Genomic DNA, 25,954 nt, shown 5'->3' with positions numbered 1-25,954 from the left:
AAACTTCATGAGATGGTGTAAGTTCATGAAACTCTCAAGATCACGCGAGGAAAGAATATATCCGGCTCGATATCCAGCTAATAGAAAAGTGTCAGCTTTGTATCATACACAGCCGATCCTTCTCTCTGATAGTCTTCACTGAATCTCCTACGTAGTCCAAAATATGAAGGAGTTTGACATTGGTACTGATTGGGTCTCAGTTTCGAGTTGGAACTTTATTTATGGAACGATTTTTTGTAACCACAATAATACCCCGATTACATTTCGAAGAAATCTATGAGCCAAATAGTTGCAAATGCCTGCAATTTCAGAATAATTGTAAATAAAGCTAAATTTCTAACTCGTTTCATTCCTATTTTGGCAGTGGTAAGCTTTTTCCGAGAAGAAAATGAAGTTTTTGTTGTAAGCTACGACTCACTTGCGGGTGAAAAAAGCAAACTGTATCATTTTGCCAGTTCATAAGTTGAATCATAGGTGTCGCATGACTAATTTTGGTTTTGCCGCAAATCGCCAATACGGGTGTTGCGTCCAAACTTGGATACAATGGTGATTCATGCATGCGAACCTGTATGTGAATTATGATTTTCAACGTAACCTAATGACTTTTGATTGGTTTTGGTTTAAAAAACACCTTCATTCCATTACAAGAACCTCCGACAAGAATAAACCTCTAACATAAAAACCGTATAAAAACCAACAATTCGCCCGAAGAAAAATTCATTTAAGGCAAATTGAACATTAAGTCGCCAAAAAAAACTATGCTACGTTGTTTGCGATTTTGTAGAAAATTTTGTAACAGATTATAACTACAAAAGAGATGCCTGTGTGTTACCACTTGATTACGACTTCTACGGTTTGACACTTTTCACTCTATTTAACGGTACACTAAAACACGAGCATTTGGGTCGTTTTACCGCGGTCTCCTGGAGAATTTCATACGGCCGGACTATCAACCCTAAATACGTTGGTCTCTGGGCAAAGTAAACACTTCTAAAAACAAAATGGTGGACTAATTCACCTCAAGGACGCTACTAATTATACAAAACAGCTTATATAGACGAGACCTTACATTTTATTACGACAAACACAAAAGGTACTTGCGCATATTTATTCAACTTTCGTGCTGAAAATCGTTGCGGCCGGGACGAACGTTGGTCGACTTGCTGCTGCGATGGGTTTCCGGGGACTGGGCGACGACGAACTGGTACTGGAACAGCAGACGAGTGTTCAGACCGAGTGCTTCCGTCGGTCGGGATCCAGATGCGGCGGCAACTCGGCCGTGTAACGTGTGGCCTGCGTTTCGAAAATGGTCCGGGAGTGGTACAATGGCTCTACACTTTCGCGCACTTTTCGACACCTATTGTGGCATCTTTTGACCAATAGTGCACTCGCTTCGCTTGTGGTGTTTACCGGGCCTTTGCCCGCAGAACACTACACTGGGTTCCTAAACCGTACCGAAAATAACGGGTGGATCGTTCTTCGGATCTGTCTGATCCTACTTTTTGCGAAAACTACAAAACGGATGAAACGCACAGTCCCGGTATTGCGATGGGACGACGCTGCCGTGGGTCTTCACTCCACGGACCGAACTTTAGTGATTGATCCCGTTTTCGACACGGGAAGCCCTTTTTATTTCCCCGTGCCCCCGGAAACCATCTCCACTCGTGATCGATGGCCTCTTCTCGTATACAGCGTAGGAAACATTATTTACAAACATGTATGGGTTGGTGTCCCGATAAAAAGTTTATTTGAATTTTTAGATCGGATTGGTTGCATGCATAACCTTTACATTGTATAATTTTCACAAAATAAACAAATGAGCAAAAAATGTAAATAAACTATCTGACATATAATATAAATAATTGAGTAAATAAATAGTGTAAATAAATCATTATGGAATAAATAAATAAATAACAAGCAAATAAATAAATAAATAAATAAATAAATAAATAAATAAATAAATAAATAAATATATAAATAAATAAATAAATAAATAAATAAATAAATAAATAAATAAATAAATAAATAAATACTGACGGGCACCAACCGAAGACTACTAAACCTGAAATAAACATCCTTCAAACATGTAAACATGGAAGCTATGACATTTATTTCACATTTAGATATTTACTGACAATATTTACAAATATAACAAAATTTCTAGGGGTCTATATTAAGCTGGCCCAGTGACCACGGATTTATTGTGACCAACGAAACACAGGTCACATGTGGAATACCTGTTCGCATGGAGTCGCTGGACAGGATGTACCATGTATTCCTGGATGTGCAAGGTGATATGAAGAGAACTGATGACCCGAACAATCTTGAAGATCTCCTGATAATCTCCTAGATCGAGCTGAGGTTAAATTGCGGTTTGCACCGTGAAGCCAAAGGTTCACACCAGACGGCTGTGAATACGTGGATGCTACTGCGTCACCGTCATCCAGCAGTTTTTATTTAAGGCTGCCAAACCTTTGTAAATTCAATGGTTTTCTCAATGGCTGCCATTCCCCGATAGATTTAGCTCAATGGCCCACTGTAATGCCGATAGTTTTCATGTGGCCAAACTAGAGTATATCATACGTGAAGCAAGGAAACATTCGAGAATGTAGACATAGAGGCTGACAATTATGCAGCTGTGCGAAATGCATTTTTGGAGAGATATGGCTACCACCGAATCCTTAACCCTCAAAGCAAGCTAAAATCATGACTTCAAAAAGTGTTGTCCATAACAGCTAGTGAAATTTAAAGCCTCTTTTTGTCGTTTTAGCTTTAAGATAATCGCAATCCCGAAACCGTTCGATTATTTATATTTACAAGTTCATAAAAGCTCAACAACTGAAACCCGCTGGGCCTTTTGGAAAATTAAAAATAAGCTCTTCGAACCCATTATGATCTGCTACCGATGACGAACGAATCTGCCCTAGCTCGTCGATGAATTTCAACGTCATGCTAAGCAGAACGAATCGAACACTGAAACACTTCATTCGTCAATATGGTGTACTCTACCTACGATTCAGCAACGCTCCGTGCATGGGAGGAAAGATGAGGACATCCTCGTCGACTTCCTATATCAGCGGTTACGAATATTGAAATCCATTGCGTCAAATCTGTTACAACGTTCACACTCGGCTCAAGCAAAGATGGCCGGCACCAATGCCCCTCCGAAGAAGAGTTTTCATCCACGAAGAGCAGCGAATACAGTTGCTTCCGTTCCGTCTTGTCTTGCCTGTACCAGGAGTCATTACCTATTCTACCTCAGAGCACTCTCAAACGATACTTTAAACTTCTAAAATTGTTGAATTAGCCACATTTTTTTTTCAAAACTTTCTTTGTACGATTTACGTCTTTATTATTTGTATTGTTTATTGAGGCATTAACCTCGATGGGTCATTCGCCCTTGTATTTATTGTCAAGGATCAAGGTCAAATATGCAGCAACTACATTCGAAGACCAATATTATAGTTGAATGACGCAAGTATAGTTTCGTTCCTTTTTGCGTAATATTGGGTGGAAATGAGACACGATTGGCTCTTGCCCTTAGCCCCCTTTGACCCTCTTCCGCCAGTGATCACACGGGCTGACCAATTCTTATTAGTGCTCTCGCGAATACAACCGCCGCGTATGAATATTGTCGCGTAGAAAATTTTGTGACATTGCAGCGGTACTTGAAAAGTACAGTATATGAAGCTGTCAAAAACCGCTTTCTCGCATCGAAATTTGTGTCACAAGTGATAAGCACTCTGCAGCCCTAGGGGCAGATCACTTGTGATGCATTTTAAAAAATCAGCGAAATTAAATGCATTTCTTTCCAATAAAAATAGAAATTCAAAATGTATTTTGCGTTGCGTGCAATGTATTTTGCGTTGCGTGTAAGACTCAAAACCCTACAAAAAACTAGCCCTATATTCAACACAACGTCGAACAAAATGGATCAGCGTAGGACGATTGTTAAAAAAACTTTTGTGCGAGTGAGGGCAAAGTTGATGAAAAAATGGAAATTAAATGCATTTTTTCTAATTTGATGCAAATTTGTTATACATTCCTAGAGTGATCTGCCCCTAGCTGCTGTCTCTCTACGGACGACCGGAATTGGTGATCAACGTGCTGTTGAATGAGGTGCAATCAACTCCAGCACCTAAGACTGAATAGCTCGAAATATTCCTCGAGTTTGGGATGACTGTGTAATGCTTGTGTGGTCATCTTCAAGTAGCGAGACTACAATCTCATCTTACCTGTTGACCAAATGTCACGTAGTGATATTTAGAGGCGAATCCAAAGATTTCAGGTTATCTTAAGGATAGAGTGATGATCTCAGCAATCAGAATTTCTGTACAACGGCAGATACAGTAAAGATGGATAAATGGAAACAAACAAGATGAGGATCAGTACATTTTCATGATTGTTTCGTAAAGAACATTGTCAATGAGAATATCGGACGTTCAAAATGCTTTCAGTCGGCAACCGGTGGAAGACGGAGCGGAGTCTGGCGTTCATGACGCTGTATGGGCCAAGAAGGTAATTGAAAAGTTTGCTTTCCTCGATGATGGATCATACCTCACCCTCGTTAAAAAGCGAAACGCATTACCGACGAGGAGTTGAAAACAGTACGTCTCTAGTGTGTCTGGACGTACCACTGGAAGTAATAGGGAATCCGATAGTACCTGAAAAAGTGCGGCTCATTGAGGATGCGGTAACCACGGTCGATGGGATCTCGCTCAACTCCATGTTACTCAAGGGTTGATCTGGACCTAGAATCTTTACCCGGCAATCTTTACGGTTCCGTCAATTTGCCGCGGTGCTTCAAGACTTGATGGCGTTTTAAAACGCCACGGCAAATCGACGGAACCGAGATCTTCGTCATGGAAGTAATAACATTTGAGTCGGCCTGTTCGCCTGGTTGGCCCCCGTCAATGGAGCCAGCCTTAGGAGGACGCAGAAATTTACTTTAGAAAGAAATGAAGATAAGTCGGCTCCGACAGCATAAGTCATTAAATTGACTTTACGCTTGTCCGGACATGCCGCAGACTCAGGTGATTCACATTTAATGCCAAAAGATCCTGACTCCTGCGCTGCAGAAGACAAAAAGCTAAGTAACCGGGAAACTCTAAGCTTGTTCATTGACCCTACTCCACGCTTTTCTAAAAAACTTTCTTACTTCAAATCCTTGCTCTCCCTTGAGTACTATGGCTCTTAATATTTGAAAAAATACTTCACCTTCCAGTCCCTTGCTAATTATATGTCGTTACAATATAAAAAAAGTTACAAAATAAGTAAGGAGCACTGAACTGTAACTTCACCAAGGACGCTAGAAGACCATGCTGCAGTCCTACACGTTCTCCAGCATTATCCCAGTCCACGAAGAATCAGAATGCAGCAGAACTCATGAACGACTTCCCGAAAATTGCAGAAGATATTGTTTATAACACGTACGTGGATAACTACTTGATCGGTTATGGGACGGAAGCGAAAGCTGTAGAGACAGTGGCACAGGTGAAGGCGATTCAATTGAAAAGAGTCTTTCTAATACGCTACTGGCAGTCTAACAGTGCGAACGTACTCCATTACCTTGGCGAACCGCCGGAGAAAAGTCACAAGAATTTGTTTATGGACAATGCTCCAGAGTACGAGCGAGTGTTAGAAATGCTCTGGCTCAATGATGAAGGCGTGCTCAGTTTCTGTACTCAGCTGAAGGTTGACGTTCAGCAAATCATCTGCGGCGACTTACGTGCAAAGAAACAGCAAGTTATTCGATGGCTTAGGACTACTTCGATCCACCGGGATTCTTGACTTCTGTTGTGTTATGTTGCAGCAGAAAACCAGGAAGTAAAATCAAATAAAGCGCACTTGGAACGCGGGCGTAGTTGAACTGGTCAGCTGCAACGAATATGAGACATAAAAAGTTCCATCTTATTTCCTGAGAGCCACGACTGATTACATGCTAAGACAAGCGTTTCAAGCTTTAACTCAAGTAAGCCGTTCGTGTCCTGACTGAGACTGACAGCATCAAAACAACAGCGCAGGATTATTGTTTTCGGCAAAAACTTAGTACGCCCGAATATCAACTAGACGAAATCAAAAAATCAACTAATTTTTTGGTTGAAATTGTGATGAATCGGTTTTCCGTGTAGCGTCATTATTAGGCTGTGTACGCTGACGGAGTCGACATAAAAATGACTTTTACTGTGAGCCGTATTTACAAACACTGCCATTAAGCTGTGAAGCAATATTTGTAAACACGGCTCACAGTAAAAGTCATTTTCATGTCGACTTGCTGGTCGACTTCGTCTGCGTGCACAGGCTAATTCCGAGTTCCAGTTAGACCGGTTTGACACTTGCTTCGCCGTTATTTACTTGTTTACTATTGCTGATCAGCTGTTCTTTAGAAAATCTGCAAACAGCTGATCAACAATAGGAAACAAAGATCGCAGCAATAAGTGTCATTCCAGTCGAACTGGGGCTCGGAAGACAATGCGGTATATATATATATATATATATATATATATATATATATATATATATATATATATATATATATATATATATATATATATATATATATATATATATATATATATATATATATATATATATATATATATATATATATATATATATATATATATATATATATATATATATATATATATATATATATATATATATATATATATATATATATATATATATATATATATATATATATATATATATATATATATATATATATATATATATATATATATGTGTGTGGCAGAACACACGGTTTGCTAGTGGTGGCAACCAAAAATATGTAAACAATCCAGAAGCACAGCGGGTCGACGTCACACAGTGGGACCAATCCAAAAAAGGTGGGACAAAACCTATTTGAGGCCTTAGATGTCATTTTAGAACCAGCATTTCTTCGTAGGATATGTTCACAATATTATTCTGCAACTTTTTAAATAGAATATTTTGTTGTTGGACTAAAGAAGAGTACCCGAGCAAAAAATTTTTTTCAAAATTTTTTTTTAGAGGGTCGATGTCTTCGACAAAGTTGTAGAATATTATGTTTTGGATAACTTCTTCTAAGATACCACAGACATCAAACCTCAAATTTGAGGCAAAATTGTTGTTTTTTGGAAATATGATCAAAAAATCAGTTTTTCGATATTTTCATGCTAAAAACCTTAATTGATTAATTTAATATGTTCTACAAACTTGCAGGTAACACTAAAATACAACTTTTTGTTGTATAACTAACTGGAACTGGAACTAATAACCTAAAATCAATATTTGGGCTTCTAAAACTATTTTTCATATAAATTTACTCTATTTTCATCAAAGATTTCTGTTTTTAGGTGCACTTTTGTGCAGCCAAACATTGGCTATTGCGATACTCTATTATTCGTAGAATAAAACTAATACTACATAGAAACAGGATATAGTTGGACGCATTGTTTGGGTGACCATTCATGTACGACAGTTTATAACATAAAATGTGTCTATATTATTTTTAATTTATATACATTATTAGCTATTAACAAAATCTTACATTTTGTACGCACTTACAAGCATATAGAACATATTGAGTTGATCAATTACAGTTACAATATGAAAAAGTGAAAAATAATATAAATTTTGAATTTAAACTGCCAAAGAACAACGATTTCGGCTCAAAAAAGAAATAAATGGTATTTTCAACAGAATTGTTCCAAATACAATATTTAACAACTTTGCTGAGGACCTCAACCATTTAAACAAAATTTGATTTATTTAGTTCGGGATTTCTACTTTAGTTTAACCAATAAGATTAGTTCTACAAATTCAAAAAGGAGAATAATATCTATTTGAGGCCTTAGATATTATAGAACCTAAGTGTGTGGAAAAAAATTCACAAATTTCGAACATTTTTATTAAAAATACCTTATACATACTGTAGATTTATTTTATAATCCGAAATCGTTGTTCTTTGGCAGTTTAAATTCAAAATTTATATTATTTTTTCACTTTTCCATATTGTAACCTTAATTGATCAACTCAATATGTTCTACGTGCTTGAAAATATGGGCAAAATATAATATTTTGTTAATAGCTAATAATTTATGTAAATTAAAAATAATATAAGCACATTTTATGTTATAAACCATCGTACATGAATGGTCACTTAAACAATGCGTCCAACTATATCCTGTTTCTATGTAGTATTAATTTTATTCTACGAATAATAGAGTATCGGAATAGCCAAAGTTTGGCTGCACAAAAGTGCACCTAAAAACAGAAATCTTTGATGAAAATAGAGTAAATTTATATGAAAAATAGTTTTAGAAGCCAAAATATTGATTTTAGGTTATTAGTTCCTTCAACAAAAAGTTGTATTTTAGTGTTACCTGCAAGTTTGTAGAACATATTAAATTAATCAATTAAGGTTTTTAGCATGAAAATATCGAAAAACTGATTTTTTGATCATATTTCCAAAAAACAACAATTTTGCCTCAAATTTGAGTTCTGATGTAAGTGGTATCTTAGAAGAAGTTATTCAAAACATAATATTCTACAACTTTGTCGAAGACATCGACCCTCTAAAAAATTTTTTTGAAAAATTTTGTTTTGCTCGGGTACTCTACTTTAGTCCAACAACAAAATATTATATTTAAAAAGTTGCAGAATAATATTGTGAACATATCCTACGAAGAAATGCTGGTTCTAAAATGACATCTAAGGCCTCAAATAGGTTTTGTCCCACCTTTTTTGGATTGGTCCCACTGTGCGTCATAGCGTTCACATGATTCAATGGAAGCGGATCGACCGGTATGACGAAAGCAAGTCGATTTATTCTGTGATCACTCACACCACCCATGTAAGATTCATCTTACGAATACCAAAGTGCCATCTTCGCCATACCTGTATATAACACATTGCTCGGAAGAGGGATATCTTGATTTGCTCAATATCACTTGAAACCATTTTGAAATCGCTATGACGAGCTGTCAATCGAGCCGAAATTCAGTAGCCCACCTGTTTGTGATAATTCCAATTACACTACCCCAATAAAAAGAAACTATACACGAACTATAACCCATATGGTAAAACCATCCCATATATAGTTTGGGTGATATCCTGAACACGTCGTTAACCATATGACTTTTATTTGGGTAATTTATACATATATAATTTTTACGTAGTTCTCTTTCTACAGTTTTTCTAAGATGTCTGTTCTCTGTGATTTAGGGCCCTATTCTCACAGTCACGTCACCTAGTGACTAGAAGGAAATTTTCTTCTAGTCACTAAGTGACGTGATTGTGAGAATAGGGCCCTCAATCTCATGTTTAGAGCGTCCGCATGATTGATGGATATGTTCTTTTTGGTCAAACAAGATTTATTTTTATATTTATTGCCATAACTTTTATTGCACATTTGTCATCCGTTCAAAAAAGTCATTCACAGTTTTCATCACCTTCAGCCTATAAACATAATCGCCCCTAGTAATAAGCGTGCACTTTTGTTGTATAAAGTTTGCGGAAATAATCTACACAAATTTCGCCGTCTTGATCTAGACATAACTCGCATCCAATTATAGTATCGAATGTGTTTACATATATTGATTTAACCTTAATCTAAAAGTACGGTATACAGACCAAATTTCTTGAACGTTTTCTCTTTTTTGTCTTACTTTGAGTTTTGGAGCAGTCAAATTTCGTCTATTTATTATTTATTGCGCCAATCAGCAAAATTGACGCTCGTCATCTCTTATAAAACAAAAAGCAAAGCCTTGATACTACAATCCAATTACGGATCGTTGCCCTTCTGTGTCAACTGAGTTCGCAGCCAAAGAGCAAGTGCAGGGCTATTGCTACTACCCTACTTATAAAACAGCTATTTACAAATCTCCTTACGAGCTAGTTAAATTACTATACGCTACGGAGTTGGGGAGTGGGAGAACGGGGGAAGCAATCCTTACAGCCTAAGGAACGAACGTTTCGCGGGGAGGGGGATCCATTCTGTATGTCTCTCTCGGCGGGCACACAAAAACCGAAGGAGAAAAGATGTGTCCCGCCTGTGTTCTGATCAGGGTTGAGGGGCCCAACAGGGGGTCTCAGCGAATCTAGTGACTTGCGTTCTTTTTAGCAGCAGTAAAAATTAACGCAAACCAGTTCAGCAGTTCCCGTCGGTTTGATTTTGTTCCCCTAGCTGAAGGGGACCTAAAACGAGAAGTTGGTGTATGGTTCCACAGCACGACTAATTCGGTCGGGAAACCGTCCAAATGTTGCTAACTTATGCGTATAAGAAGAAAACAATTGGTCATCTAGTCGAATGGGTGCTAAGACTATCACGTGAACACCTGCAAAGGTATCTTTTTTCCCCAGATCTCTATGATTTATCTAATTACTGTTCCTTTTCTGGTTTAATCATTTCCTGCATTTGAGTGGAGTGTGAACTAGGGTCCCGGAATCCTCTCCCTTCGAAGTGTGGTTGGTTTTGGTTTGCACTGTCTCACTCCGCCACATCCTCACAACGGATAGGAAGGAATGAGAGCCGACGGTTCGGACGGCGGCAGCAGAAACAGCGACGGCATTAATTGTTGACCGAGCCGACATAGACCCGGTGCCTGGTGGCGGAGTAGCTGTCCTCGACCGTTTTGCCGACAGCCTGATAGAAGCTGGTCTTTCCGTTCGTCGATTGGTAGGAGGATAGGTGCGTTTCGATGTTCTTGTTTGGCTCCGATTCTAGGTTTCCATTGGCCAGCAGCAGTTTCTCTTCCTTCTCCTTCTGTTGTTGCTGGAAGAGAAAGAGGGAGATAGATTTGGATTAGTACATTTGTGTTTCTATGTGCTACGTTCTTTTGGAAAGTTCATGAATAAGATAAGATTTGGCATGTGTTATACACTGTTGCAAAATTTGACCAAATTTTTACATTGCTACCCTCTAACTTCTCTCTCAATTTATTATATCTCACCAAATTTCTGTCTCTACCTTCTTTGAGCTTTTACCACAGACTAACAGACATAACACTCAAAAACAAAGCTTCGCCCGCTTTAACGGTCATTTTAAATATATTTCTAGTTTGGACTGTGGCCACATTTGAAATTATGGCGCCACTGACATATGAACAAGCATACCGGGGATAGACCACTAGTGAAAAATTGTTCCCAAACCTGAGGGGTAACCCACCAGTAAATGAGTGTTTGGGACTGTGAATAAAAGGTGGAGCTAGTGTTCTGGGAAAATTGTCGGATCGATGTTTTTTGAGGGAATTTCCTCATAGTGTTATGTCTGTTAGTCTGTGTTTTTACTTTGCACCGGGCTCTAGGTACGTTTATAAATTAACTCTTTTAGAGAGACCCAGCTAATGGTAAAATAAATGTCCAAAAGTTATTAGAGAGTCCGACTTCCCGTTTTGATGCTTGCACATTGAACTCGATCGGACTATATCTGATCTTCTTTAAGATCAACAATATTTCGCCAAGTATTCTAAAGATTTCGAAAGAACTGACAACAGTGGCAGATGTCTCGAAAGTGCGCCTAGATGACTTCAGAATAATGATCTTCCGTCTAAAGCAAGCAAATGGCGGTAGTGCTGACAGGTGCTGACAAGCTTTGTATGACGAATTACCGCGTCTACATATCCGCTCACAAAGTTCAGATCAACAGCGAGGTCACCGATTCGAATTTATCAAGCGTGGATCTACTGAAATACAGAGTTGGCTGTTTCACGGTCCCTTTGCTCCTTAAAGGGAAGATTTTTGAATGGGAGTCGTATTGGACGGGACAAAATTATGTCTTTTCATACACGTTTGTTTACTACTTATCTGTCCGTCTCACTCAAATCGAGCATGATATCTGTTAATAGCGCTCGATCCGAAGAAAATCTCTTCGAATCCCTCTCGAACGAGGGTCATTGACAGGTCTCGTGTTCGATTGGAACGCCAATGTCAGATAAATGGTAAACAAACGATAGAGATGGCGAGTCTTTATGCAGAGGGATTCAGCGTAATAGATAAACTGTTCTGTCGCTGAAGATGTTTTACGAGTTACTGAAGATCGTTAGGCAGATTGGCTTGACCCGGTACTTTTGCCAGTATAACCTTTTCAACGGGTATTTGGGATTGCATGTGCGAAAAAGGAAACAGTGTAAACTGAGGAACACCATCATGAATTTCAATATCGTATCAGTATTCTATCTCGAGGGAGACAACTCCAAATGAGCATTAAGGACTGTCTATCCACACCATCCTTCGCTATGTTCGGCATTCCGCAAGGAAGCCATCGCGGCCCAGAAATGTTTTTCTCCTATTTTAATGACGTTGAAATCAAACTTCAAGGGCTATCTACCTTTCCTTCATCGTCGTCTTTAAGATTCTCAGATGGATACAAATTTCAACAGTATACTGGGTTAACTAGGCATCATAGGTGTAATCAGTTTGTCGTATTCAGATTCACTGAAATTCTCAGAAATGCGGAGACGGCCAGATGGCGTTACATACCCGGCCAGCTAAATGTGGAATCATGACTGATTCTAAGCTTCATATTTCTGACGCCCCAAGAAGTAGTGCGCACTTCCAGATCTCTCTGTCGAGTACAAGTGGTTCAACGGATCGGTTTTTCTCTTTTTAAACGAGGACAAATAACAGCATGATCCCAACAAACCGATATAGAACTTCAATAAAGAAATAACCAATCATTCATGCCAAGCATTGCTGCTGCTATGTATGGTTTAGGAGGGGCTGGGCAAGCTGGGCAGCAAGAATTCGCTTACTGATGACGAAGTACTTTTGATCAAAGCATAACTGATTCGAAGCGCACAGCAACAATGTGTTTTAATTAAGTTTCCATTTTTAGAAATATGCCACGAATTATTTGAGAACTTGTAATACCTATTCCAAAATCTAGTTCTCTGTACAAGCAAACGCCGAGGTAAGATGAATGCGGCCTATTCCGGAATTTTTTACTACTACGTAGATTAAAACAAGATAATATTCAATAAGATGCTGTACTGACATCTATTGTAAACAATCGAGCATTAAACTTCGTGGAGTTAGTCTGTTTCATCGCAGTAATAGTCGCATTTTTAGCGACCGTCTTTAAATTTTGCCCGTAGGTCGGCAGCAGATTTATCAGTCTGCGTTTGCCAAACTTTATTCGATTTTTCGTAGAAGAGCTTTTGGTTGCTATGAGTCGCAAAGAATATGCTTGTAACTCTATTGACAAAAGGTGCTGGAAGCAAATGAACAAATGAAGTGAAGATTGAAAAATTTCTTTCTCTCGGAATTATCTTGATGTGAAACATTCTGAAATATGTCTAGGTTTGAAACTAAAACATTTGTGGTAAAATAATCAAGGGCATGTCCTTTAAAATGATTATTGGTAACCCTAACATTCAGCATAAATTGTAAAAATCTTTGGATACAGATATTTGCAATTTTGGAATCTCGAATTACTATAAAAAATTAACGCAGTTCACGCGTAATGAGGTAGTCGTGGACATATTTAAACAACCAACTCAGAAATGAGAGTAAACAACAGAAGCACAAGAATGTAACTTCGGGGGAAAAGGAAAACACCTATCGGCAATTTCCGTCCCACGCCGTAATCATAAGTTTGTCGAGAACTAAACAATAATTATCAAATGGACACAACTCAAATAAAAAATGTTGGAAAAATTGGTCGACTATGGTTTTGCTGTTTACAAAATTAGCTGTCGTACTAAATTACAAAAACCAAAAAATTTAAAAAAAAGTTCAACTTCTGAAAATTCGAAAGTTAAGCTAGATTATCAAGTTGTGAAAAGCAGTATAAGGTACAACAATTTAAAATTTAGAGAAAAAATTTCCTCCAGTGCTCGAAACGCTAACGCCTCCATCAACAAATTTGCTACAGGATGCATACCGTCGGGCGCTTTCATTGAATCACGGCTGAAATGCCTCGAAGCCGTAACCCGGTCAAAAAAAAAAATGCGGACGAACATTGAGTTCTTGTCGGCCAGTCTCACGAACACCAATGCAGCTTACTGATTGAAAACAATCCCATTTACTTTTGCCGTCTTTGTTTATTATTTTCCACCAGCTAGTGAAGTAGTATTTGTGTCATGTGACGTGTACGTACATGAGCCGTAGAAAAGTCTATGGTCGCGATTTAAACAGTTTGACGTTTAACTCAACTCGCCTGCTCGTGTCCTAAAATACCAACCATCGTAGAACATCACTTACCTTTCGTGTCGCGTAGGCTCGTTTGTAGAAGTTGGAAAACAGGAAGTAGAACATGACCGCATGAGCTCCGATAAAGTAGGCGAACGCAATCGGATAATTGCACTCGTTCCAGGCCAACAGCTGGAAGGCATGCAGCATCACCAGCACAAACTGTACCTGCGGTGGCAAATATGTATGTAATGAATTTCAGTACGAGTCCCATAACGGGCAGGAACTTACCATCTGCAGCAAAGTTAGATATTTCTTCCACCAGAGATACTTCTGAACCTTGGGACCCATCGCGGCCAGCAGGTAGTAGCCGTACATCACAATGTGCACAAACGTGTTCAGCAGGCCGAAGAAGGAACTGTGGCCGCCTAATGCAATAATTGGTATTATTATTATTAATGTCATACAGATGAATTGACAAACGATCGGTAGGCGATGGCAGTGTAGTGTGATCGAACGAAAGAAACTAACAAGAAGATGATGGAGGAAAAGGTTAATGACAGTGGGATGGTGTGCCATCGGATAACGCGGCAGAGCCGCTCTCTAACGTCTCGGAATTGCAATGCAATACTCGTCCATAGCAACTTTGGGCCATGATTTCACCCCGTCGTCATTACCAGCCGTTAAAGTTCGTTCGAAGACGATCTCGCCTGGAGGCATTGCTACATCCTATTTCTGTCTAAGCCATGCGCTAAAATTGCAAGATAAATTGTGACTTAAGCTGCATGTTTTAATATCAAACGATCGAGCAGGCTGGTTGTGTGACAGTAATTTATGTCCATTTCAAACAGGGTCAAGTGACCCAACCCAAAAGCCTCCCACTTCGGGCACAAACCAGTAGTAGGAGGCCTGGCATTCAAGATTCGGTTAGATTGGAGGATGCAAATTTCGGCTCGTATGCAAGCTTGCACGAAAGGCGTGTCGTTCGTCGTTGGCTGATGGTGATTTTTTACATGTTAAAAATCTGCACTGCAATTCCGAAACTGGTCCATGGACGTGAAGATTCGATGTGTGACCTACTAACCTGGGGTAAACTTAACTCCCCACCAGACTGAAACGGGCATTATACCGTGGTGGATCACGTGCAGCGTAGAGACCTGATCGTAGCGCTTTCGCATTACGAAGAACAACGTGTCAAAGAATTCGGTGAACTTGGAGAAGTAGTACCACCAACAGCCGGATGCCATCTAAAAAAATATATGAAGATTAAAGCGTCATTACAAGTCAGGGTCATTCGGTGATACCTACCCGCATAGCAATTGGCGATCGGGAGTAGTCCACCGGTTGGCACCGAAAGCTATAGTGAGTCAACCAGCCGGACATAAGCGCCTGAAAGGATAGGGTAACAGTGTATCATTACAATCACGTTCCTACGTACACACACACACGGTCGTCGTCGTCGGTGTTGGGAGGAAAGAGGTCGACAAACAAACCGGCTTCTGTCACTTGCGGAATATGACTACCGACGATCGAGAGCAGATCGTCTGCCACCATAACCTACCTCATAGAAGAGCCACGCACTGAACACAACCTGGACGGCGTTGTACACGATCAGCACACGTCGCAGATCGAACGGTTTGCGGTTTTCCATCAATCGGGGACCCAGAACCTGTTGGGAGAAATGATAGAAAAAAAAAACACATTAATTGGCAATCTTTGCGAGAGGATGAGACTCAATTAAATTATTAATGGAAGAAGATAAAATATATGTATGTGAATTATCTTTCTACTGTTTAATAGCAGTATAAGTAGCATGTCAAACAGTGATGGCATTTCACCCTAGTGATGCACTGGCGCGTAAGTGTGATGCCTACACAGAGGATACAATGATCACACACCACAGAAAAAAGCAGAACGCTCTTTCTTTCGGAGCTGTATAGACCGATTTTAAGTGTGCGCTGGTGTTGAGGTAGTTGGGTGCGAGATAACCGTGCTCTCTTGCTCTTTAAATTCTCTGTGGTGCGCTCAGATAAAGTCACCACCGCGCGCGCCCCAGAGTCGCTGTGGTGTATTCACTGGCGTGGTTTCACTGGCGTGTATTCACTGGCGTGTGATCTTTGGTTTGTTTTCGTCAGCATTGCGAGTGAGATTAATTTGATTTGCACAGGTTGTTGCGATTGATTTGATTTGCACAGGTGTTGTGTGGATGGTGGTAGCTTATTTCAAGCTTATATTATTTTCTATTGAAGATTTCATACAAGTTGCTTGGTAAAGCGAACGAGTTTATAAAGTATTGTTACACTACCTGCAAAACTAAATGTACTCGGTCCTCGGAGCAATTTGGGAAAACTTTTTACGTATCATCGTATAGAGAGTTTTATAATGATCAGAGGCACCTGATATGCAAACTCGTGTTATAAGTATTAATAGTTTTATTATAACTTAATCCTACAAGTTTAAAATTAGGTATACGCTTGTGACGATAATTAATTTACATACAACATCACAATTGAGCGTACACCCGTTATTCATTTTTTTATTTGTCTATTATTTTGCGTGGAAATAATTTAAACAGCAGGCGAAAGCGAATGTTTCAAGAACATGGGAGCTAGGACCGGGATTCTGCGCGTCAATGAGCGAAATAAATTGGCTCAGTTTCGGGGTCAAGAAAAAAGGCCACTAGTGTTCACGCTTATTTTAAAATTAACAATGAATTTTGTGTTCCATAAAAGGATGTTATAAATGGGTCAGCAGCAACAATGTTTATTATACGTATTCTAGATTTTTGCGTCAGTTAGTATTTTAGACCGTAATTATAATGCACGGATTCATTGCACGTAATATGAACAGCAAAGCAAAGTATTAGGTATCTGGTAGTATCTGTCGGAATCTCTGTCAATCTCTATGAAATTTTCGTATTTTCAAGTAACAAGTAAGGTGTTTCCTCAAGTTTAAACAAGCGATTTTTGTGTGATAAATTATTCCTCATTATAACTTTCTTGAATGAGGTGTTTTATCAAAAAGGTAGTGTTGGGAAAATATCAAAATATCAATGTTCACAACAGAATCTTTTCATCGCCGATTTTCTAATAAAAAGTTCACTGATATAAAATATCGCTACGGAAAAAAATCGTCAGTGAGCTTCAAGAGTGCCGATGTTTGGGAACATTATTCGGTTCAAGCAAATATCGGAAGAAGAAAAGATTGCTTGCGAACTTTTATATCAACGAAAATATAGAAAAAAGTTCGCCTTATGAAAACATCTTGCACGATCTTCGAACAGGGGATTTCCGAGGGATTTTCAAAGATTCCAAAAACCTGTAGATTAACATGATATAAAAAACTACGTTCTATAATATTACGGCGACAGCTCAATAGGAGAAAGCATCAGGCTACTTCAGTGTCAACGAAGCTTTCTTCAGAAGCCATCGTGCAAAAAAAGTTCATCAATCGACAGAATTGAAATGGGAAAGAATTAAAATGGTGCTTGAATGGTATGTTGTCAATATATATATATATATATATATATATATATATATATATATATATATATATGGAAAAAAGCAAATTCTGGTATGGTGGCCGGTTCTTAACAAAACGGTGTTTTATGACCGAGTATGAAAGTTATATATAGTTGAGCTAATGTATCTATAGTTGCATGTCCCATAGGAGCCGTAATTAGCAATGGCTATATTAATGATACATGGTAGTGGTAATGGTACAAGAAGTTTCACATACATAAATTGGTTAATAAACAATCTTAACATTTTTTATCATTTTTGGGATTAAATGCTTTCGTTTAATATATTGACATCGCCCATAGAACTTCATCGATTTTTTAGCAGAATTTTCACTCAAATATTCTAGTTCTTTGCACACATACCAAGGATACGTTGAATGATTTCCCATATTTGCAATTAAAATTCTAGGGCAGTTCATAAGACACGTAGAACAACTTTCAACATTCTGCTTTTATTGCACTATATTATTAGTCTAACTAATGCTATCGTTGTAATGCAGTATAAGTGTAGATTTTCAAAAAAATTATATTAGAATTAGAACGAAATATTTTTTTGTATCGCTACGTCGCTCGAGAATAGCCAAAAAAGCGTAAAATATTTGGCTTTTACTGACCCAAGCATCTAGTAATGCGACTCACACCTTAAGTGCGGAACTATTAAACTATTATGTATTTACTTTGTTAGCATTACTAGAGCATTCGAAATTGATAAATTTTGAGAAGAAAATGGAATATGTTGAGGATAATTAGTATTGTCTGATATAATTTTACTAAATATCCATAGAAACTTATTTCATCAGTAATCAAATCCTATATTTCTGTTTAGCAGAAAATTTGAATCACCTAATTGGACTAAGAATAAAAATCACGGAAGTGTACTCGATAACGTGTATGCATGAATACTTACAGGTGAATTGATTAATATATGTATAGAATACGAAGTTTACGTTAATTTTTGGGATAAACGTAGATCGTATTCCTTTTTCGGATCGAAATGAAAACAAAAGCACATCCTCACGTCACGAAATCAACTATAGGTTCAAGGTTTACACAAGAAGATTTTTATTCGGTGAGGTCATATACAGATAAACGTTCTTTGGAACAATTAAGTATGCACTGCAAAGACGGTGGATTTGCCATTTTGAACTTATTTGCTATACTCGTACCCGAACATATTAGGTTTTAATTTTAATTCTCTCTCTTATTATTCCATCGCATGGAAATTCGAGAGAAAACCAGCTAATTTATGTAAATGATGGCACAGAAGAAAAATGCCGTCAAAAGATTCCAGAACTAATTATTGAGGGGTTGCACCACTATAGAGCACGAAGAATAGGCATATTTCGGGAATTTATCTTGACGTAATAATGAGATGAATCGAGATGTTGTTTAACTTTCCGGCAGTGCACGCTGCTCTGAAAATCTAGCGAACCCGTCTTAAAGCATCAGCGGCTGCTCGTTCAGTAGGCCATAAGTGCGACTTCCAGAGGGTTAATGAGATATATAACATTACTTTATTGCAAAAAAATGATTTATTCGAGTAATTTCGTCACAAGTTGGCGGCTGTGCAACATTTTCCCGTCGGGGAGTTTTTTTTGGAAGCGGTCCACGGCCGGAACACTATGTCCCGTAATTTTTGATCCAGAGCCAAAAACCAAAGCTTTTTAAACTTCTTAGAACGACAGCAAGCAGCATACGTAAGATTTTTTCTATGTCTTGATTTTTCGCGAAATGGCACATTTTTTAGTCGAAAAACGCTGAAAATGTGTTAAAAATCGACACAAAATTTGCTTATTAAAAAATTCTGCAATGAAAAAATTAAATCCCACGTACATCGCTGGAGAAAGTAATCTTGAACATGCTGAAAAAATTTTAGGCTCATCAAAAATCATTTGTTCGAGTTACATTTCCGGCCAGATCAAAAAAAATTATTTCGAGAAAAATACGGTTAACGTTTTCAGTATACTCGAGGTATACATAAGAGGCGTTGCGAAAAAAATTGAATATTTATTTATTGTTTTCGCGATTAATTTTTTGGAATATCATTTTCAGCATCCTAAAGCATTAGTAAACAAAATTCAACCAATAAATAAAAATTAAATGTTTTAAAAAATCTACAGTGTTGTAACCCCTTGAAAGCACTGTACCGGTCAAATAGAAGCGCTTCTAAATTGGCACGTCGTTATTTTTAATAACGCGCTACAGAAAAAAACAAGTAACAATGTGAATTCTCGTGAACGTTATTTTGTTTTATGTGGACTTTATCTCGGAAAAGTTGGACATCGGATAAGCCTCTTCTCGCGTGAGTGAGAGAGAATTACAATGCCTGCGTATGATAATAATCGAAAACGTGTGTAATACCAGGACAATACTTGTAATGGATCACTTTACTTTTTGGCGTCGCCAAATTCGCAATCAAAATAAGTTAAATTACCATTGAGTTATTCAGTCGAACAAAAAATAGGCCGTTCCTAATGTGGATGTACAAATTCCGTCTTACATCTGTTATACGATTAATCTGATACTACAGATCATTATAAAACTTTGTTTATACCAGCCGATACATTGATACGTAAAACGTTTTCCTTGTTTGCCCCTAGGCTCGAATACTTCAGGTTTCCCACGGTAGTGTAACAACACTCTATAAACTCGCAAGCTTTACCAAGCAACTATGAAATCTTCAGTAGAAAATATATAAGCTTGAAATAAGCCACCGCCATCCACACAACACAACGCAATAACCTGTGCAAATCAAATCAATCTCACTCGCAATGCCGCTTGTAAGACGAAAACAAACCAAAGATCACACGCCAGTGAATACACGCCAGTGAAACCACGCCAGTGAATACACCACAGCGACTCTGGGGCGCGCGCGGTGGTGACTTTATCTGAGCGCACCACAGAGAATTTAAAGAGCTCTTCTGCACACTCTAGATCGTTCCAGTGTTGGGTGTATGAAAATTTACCTCTGCCATCAACGTGCGCTTACACATATCAAATACGGTGGTGTATATGAACGAAAGAGAAGCGCTCTCGTTTTGCTTGCCAGAGTGTGGGGAGCAATTTCAATTTCTCTTTACTGCACAGAGGATAGGGACATCACTGATGTCAAATAGTTAACGCAAAATTGCGTTAAGTCTAAGCATATTTTAAGGTGAAGATATGTGGAAGCCAGGAACGCACGCTTGTAGCTAGGCACCGACTCGCTTGTTTACATTGAGAAAAAATGTAATTCGAAGTGAGAATTCAAACGCACAAATGAGTTTTCGGACATTTTCCTTCGGTCATCTGCACAGTGGCAGAAAATTTGAATTTTTGTTTGTAAACGATTAAAGTTTCGTGGGTGTTTTGTGCAGTGGTGTGTGGTTAAAGTGCATTTGAAAAAGTGCAATAAAAATGAGAAGAAAAATAAGAGTGCTTCGAAAAGAAATCCCAAGTGAAGAGGGGTGATATTTTCGCACAAAATAAGAGCTGCAGAGAGCATTCCGTCAAAAACTCGGGTTTATTGTATAGGAAAATGTTCTATCTTCCTCGAGTAGCAGTTACGTTGCACACCGGAAAGGTTTGTGTGCTGAAAAACGTATTTTTGTATTTTCTCGTGTCAGGTACATGGTTAGACAGGGAGAGAGGTGTGTGACGTAGGAGTTATGTTGTGGCTCGCTTGTATAATGTCCTTAAATTGGTATTTTTATACGAGACAGAGTTGGAAATTTATTCAAAATATAAAGCACTAGCTAATACCCATCGCGCGTTGCTGCGACTTTCTACGAAATAGGAGGAAAACACAATTTGTTCCAAAGCGCCATCTGGCGGGCAGATAATCTCCAACTAATAGCACACAAACACGCCCCATACCAAATACCTACTGTGTGCAAATTTTTACGGAAATCGGTTAAGCCGTTTGGGAGTCTATAAATCATATACATGCAAACATTGACTTTTATATATATAGATAGATAGATAGATAGAAGATAGATATAGATTTATCGTGCCCCAACGATGAGCGAAATCGTATCTTTCGTAATACGATGATAGCCCTCTTTAAATACTGCCATTTATGCCATCTGCCGGAGCGGAACGACACTCGGAGATTTTCTTGATAAAAAGAACTTATAATTTATAAATCTGGACGGATTGATAGATAGGTATTGGTTAGTTCGGAATGGATTCGCATTTCCATCATTGGTTGAGAATGGCTTGGAATGGCCGAGAATGGTTTAAAATGTCACGATAACAAAAATTGAATAAATTTTGCTCGAAATTCTTGACAGTTTCAGTTCTCGATGAAATCAAAACTAAACATCAGAGATGCCAGGTACTTTTTTCAAATGTCTGCAATAATAATTTTGAAAGTCTGGGAAGAACAAAAAATGTCAGGAAAGCTAGTGTAATCAAAAGCCTTCATATTCAAAAATCTGCAAATATCTGCAACCAAACTAAAAAATCTGCAAATATCTGCAACCAAACTAGAAAATCTGCAAATATCTGCGTCATCGAAAAAATCTGCAGCTTAAATTAAAAGTCTGCAAATTTGCAGACTTGTCTGCAAATCTGGCATCTCTGCTAAACATTTCCAGGTTTCCAGCAGCATAACTGCAGGAACAAAATTAAACATTAATTTTGTTGCCAGTATTATTGAAAAATTCAGAAAAAAAGATTATGCAGAGTTGCCAGTTACACTCGTCCAAAAAAGGACGCTCGTTGGACCAATTTGGACAACGTCCAAATAACCGTTCAACAAACGTCGATCGTTGGACCGTGTTGAATGATTTTGAAACAATTTTTTGGACGTCTCAGTGGGTACCGTCAGATACATCGGAAAAGTATGAACACAGCCCACTTGGCCTAAAGACCTTGTTGACATAACAAGAATTGCTTTTGTTATTCTTCTATCGAATGGCTTTTCGAGCAGTGTTTAATTTATTTGACCATCAAAATCGATCACCAAAAACAACCGTAATTAGCGTAGTTTTTTTTTCATCTATTTTTCTCCTTCGAAACCCACGGTCAATGCCAAGGCGTAACGTGGAATTAAAAACTCATTTACGGAACTCAACAATGCAAACCGATATGGAGGTTGATACTGCCGCTCGTGACATTGTCATTGGTTGTCAATCGGGGTTGGGGAACGAAGAGCTTCATCATACATATCCTCGATAATAACACTGCATGACGCTTCAAATGTAATCAAGACATTTTATTTTTGTAAAAAGAGTACGAAATTGTTGATCAATTTAATGCAGTTGCTATGGAAACGAAAAGCGGTAACCCTTTTTTCGGTAAGTGAGTTCCCATCTTAAACATAAACATTTTGTTTGAGATGACAATCCTCTCAGTTTTGACATTTAAAGCTTATACAGCCAGTTCCCACCATGCAGTACGAGAAACGGTTGCACTCAAAGCTACTTAAACCAGGCAGGCCACCGATTGGACAAATCAATTAAACCAGAACTAACGAACGAACGATCGCTGATTTGATTGATGATAGCAGATTTCTATTGCAACCATTTGAATGGTTTCAGTCAAGGATGTTGGTTGGTAAATTAAGGTGCAAACGACCATTTTCAGCTATTAACGTGATTCATCGGTTAGTTTCAAAAGGTTTTATGAGAAGGCGCATTAGCTGATTGCAAACTATTGTGAATGCTTTTGGTAGAGGCTTAAAATCTTGACAAAATTAAAAACTGTTTCGCTCGTTGTCCGCCATTTCCATCCTCATAACCCTCACGCCAGGATCAAGTTCACTGTCCGAAATCGTGTACATATGCTGCTAATTCAAACTAATTCTAGTCTACATCAAGCATCACTGTTTCGCCGGCGCAACCTTCCACAATACGCACCCAGATCGCCTGTGTGACAATGCAGTCATCCGAAAGAAAGAGGTAAACAGCATGGAAACACCTTGCGGGCTGCACGACGCTGGGCCAAACAAGTTATACATAAAGAAGGAAATGAACAACCGTTCATCATTAGCACCCGTTATCGTCAATCGTCAGATGGCCACTATTGAAGGATTTTTACGGCTGGGTTAACCAACGACGGTGACGGTTAGCAGTTTCAGTGGGAAGGGGAACAGCAGGCCATGGTGCGAATTCGATTTGGGCCCTTGTCGTAAAGCTATAGCGTTACATCATCGATATTGGTAGTAGCATTGACCAGATAGAATACAAATGGCTTGGATTTGAAGATTTTGTAAACGCATCGTTTAATCTTAATTAGAACTTTACCATTGGAAGTCATGGGTGAGGCTTTTCATAGATGTCACTAAAAATATTTGTTCGGAAGCTGCGAAGCAAACATTGTTGCGCGACATTGTTGAAATATGATTCACCACGCCCGAATCGTATTCATCTGTTAGAAACATTTTTTCCATTGAAAAACAAATCAATAAAAATCAGCCAATCGTCACCACTAGACTCTATAGCGTCGATGACCAACAAACCGGCCCGGTATACCCTTGAAAGCGGTGACGGAGCAGTTTCGTTGATGAACCGCCATCTGCTTCTCACCCGATTAGCCTAGTTCGATGTCCTCACAGCGAGCGGATTCTCCAAACAGTTTGAGACATTTTACAACCATTTTATAGGGGGATGTCGATCATAAAAACGCGGCTCACTAGGGCTGCCATCCGATGACATTTAGCGTTGCGCGCGCTCTCTGTCTCCTTCTCTGGGGCAATCTTTTTGTAGCTGACGATTTGAATAATTTAGCGAACGAACCCGGATCGGCAACCGAGATGGGATGCTGTTGGAACGTGATTTGATGAAATCAATAAATTGATTAGAATTAATGCCCCTTTCCCGGGATGGATTTTTTGCAGTTTCTTTACTTATTTCAATGAATAGACCAGCAAGAACAGGTTTTTAGCAGGAACCCTCTAATAAAAGTCGGGTGGTTGTGTATACATCAAATCTCGACTTGTTTGGATGCATCTTGTCCAGACTCGAACTATTGGTCTCAAAATGATCATTCCTGGAAACATCTTGCATATTTTTTTCATTAAATTTCTTTTGATTTGAATACCCGAAACTTTCTTTTCACTCTATTTTTTACATATTATTCAACTCTTTGCTCATTTTCCCATTTATTTATTCATAGTCCAATCTTCCTTCGTCTCCTGGCCAATTTCAATAATTGTGGGATACCTTCACAATAGCTCAAAAATTGATAATTGATCGAAATCCCGGCGAATTTGCATCTTTTTTGGTAATAAAATTCAAGGTAGATCATGCCAAAAACGAGTTGAACCATTACACCACAGAGAACAGATATCCATGATCGAACAAAAATATTTTAAAAACGTGTGTAAACATTTAAATTAATATATGATAAACACTAGCTCCGCCACACCAACCTATCGCAACTATCCGTCAAATCCATTCCTGAACCGGTTCGAAATCCTGAATGGATTCGGTATGGAATCTTGCTCAAAGAAAACAACCGATGCATTTGAGCTGAAATTCATGCTAGAAGTTCGAACCGGTTCCGGACTAGTTTCACTGGGTAGAGGAATAACCGCTGTCAATTCTGTCGAACTCAGCCACAAAAAAACATGACGACAGTAGCGCACCTGCCCACCCACTGAGAAGTCCAAAAAATTGTTTCAAAATCGTTCAACACGGGTCCAACGATGGACGTTCGTTGAACGGTTATTTGTACGATGTCCAAATTGGTCCAACGAACGTCCTTCATTGGACGATTTTGAAACCAACCGTTCTTAGAGGGCAGTTAAACTCATTCCGGAACCGGTTCGGATTTCTTAATGGAGTCATTATGGATTCCAAATCAAATGCAACAACCGATTCCGACTCAGAATCAGTTGTTGCATTTGATTTGGAATCCATACTGACACCATTCAGGATTCCGAATCAATTTCCGAATGGTTTGACCGGGTGGTTTGGATATCCCAACTACCTTCGAAACCGTTAAAGATTCTACACAAGTTGAATGCTGAAGATGGACGTCTGTTCTCTCTGATTACACTATATCAATGAGAGCAGTCGCTTCTGAACTCTTTCTTGCGCATCTCACCGTTTATTGTTCCGGAAGTGATGTGGGAAATTACATTACATTCACAAATCGCATGCCAGATTTGCTAAAATTCAACCACTTTCGAATTTGCTCAGGAGCACGTTAATTTAGGCTTGGCGTCGAAATTTTGCTGTCCAGGGAGTAACGAAAATGTCATCAATCACGAAGCAATGCAATTTGGCTAGCAACTGCGTTTCGGACACAGGTTTGTGCGATAATATTCTGCGTCTCTTTCTGGTTTAGTGCCTTCTACTTCTTATACACATGTAGTGCAGAGCTTTTTGTAAT

General features: G+C 38.6%; 1 protein-coding gene across 1 annotated transcript in view; it reads right to left on the bottom strand.

Annotated features, from left to right (window-relative positions):
* Positions 1-9,358: 9,358 nt before the first annotated feature.
* The window catches only part of LOC131677227 (elongation of very long chain fatty acids protein 7), a 107,488-nt gene continuing 90,892 nt past the window's right edge, over positions 9,359-25,954 (bottom strand). Inside the window, exons 3-8 of the mRNA XM_058956942.1 lie at positions 15,677-15,784; positions 15,424-15,504; positions 15,200-15,362; positions 14,407-14,543; positions 14,188-14,343; positions 9,359-10,759 (exon numbers count right to left, since the gene is read on the bottom strand). Coding sequence (XP_058812925.1) covers positions 10,556-10,759; positions 14,188-14,343; positions 14,407-14,543; positions 15,200-15,362; positions 15,424-15,504; positions 15,677-15,784 — 849 coding nt within the window. The 3' untranslated portion in view covers positions 9,359-10,555. The remainder of the gene's footprint in view (positions 10,760-14,187; positions 14,344-14,406; positions 14,544-15,199; positions 15,363-15,423; positions 15,505-15,676; positions 15,785-25,954) is intronic.

The sequence above is a fragment of the Topomyia yanbarensis genome, chromosome 1 (assembly GCF_030247195.1).
Source record: "Topomyia yanbarensis strain Yona2022 chromosome 1, ASM3024719v1, whole genome shotgun sequence".
In the NCBI taxonomy this organism is placed as follows: domain Eukaryota; kingdom Metazoa; phylum Arthropoda; class Insecta; order Diptera; family Culicidae; genus Topomyia; species Topomyia yanbarensis.
The sequence above is the reverse complement of the archived record's forward strand: the minus strand, read 5'-3'. Positions and strand labels throughout refer to the sequence as shown.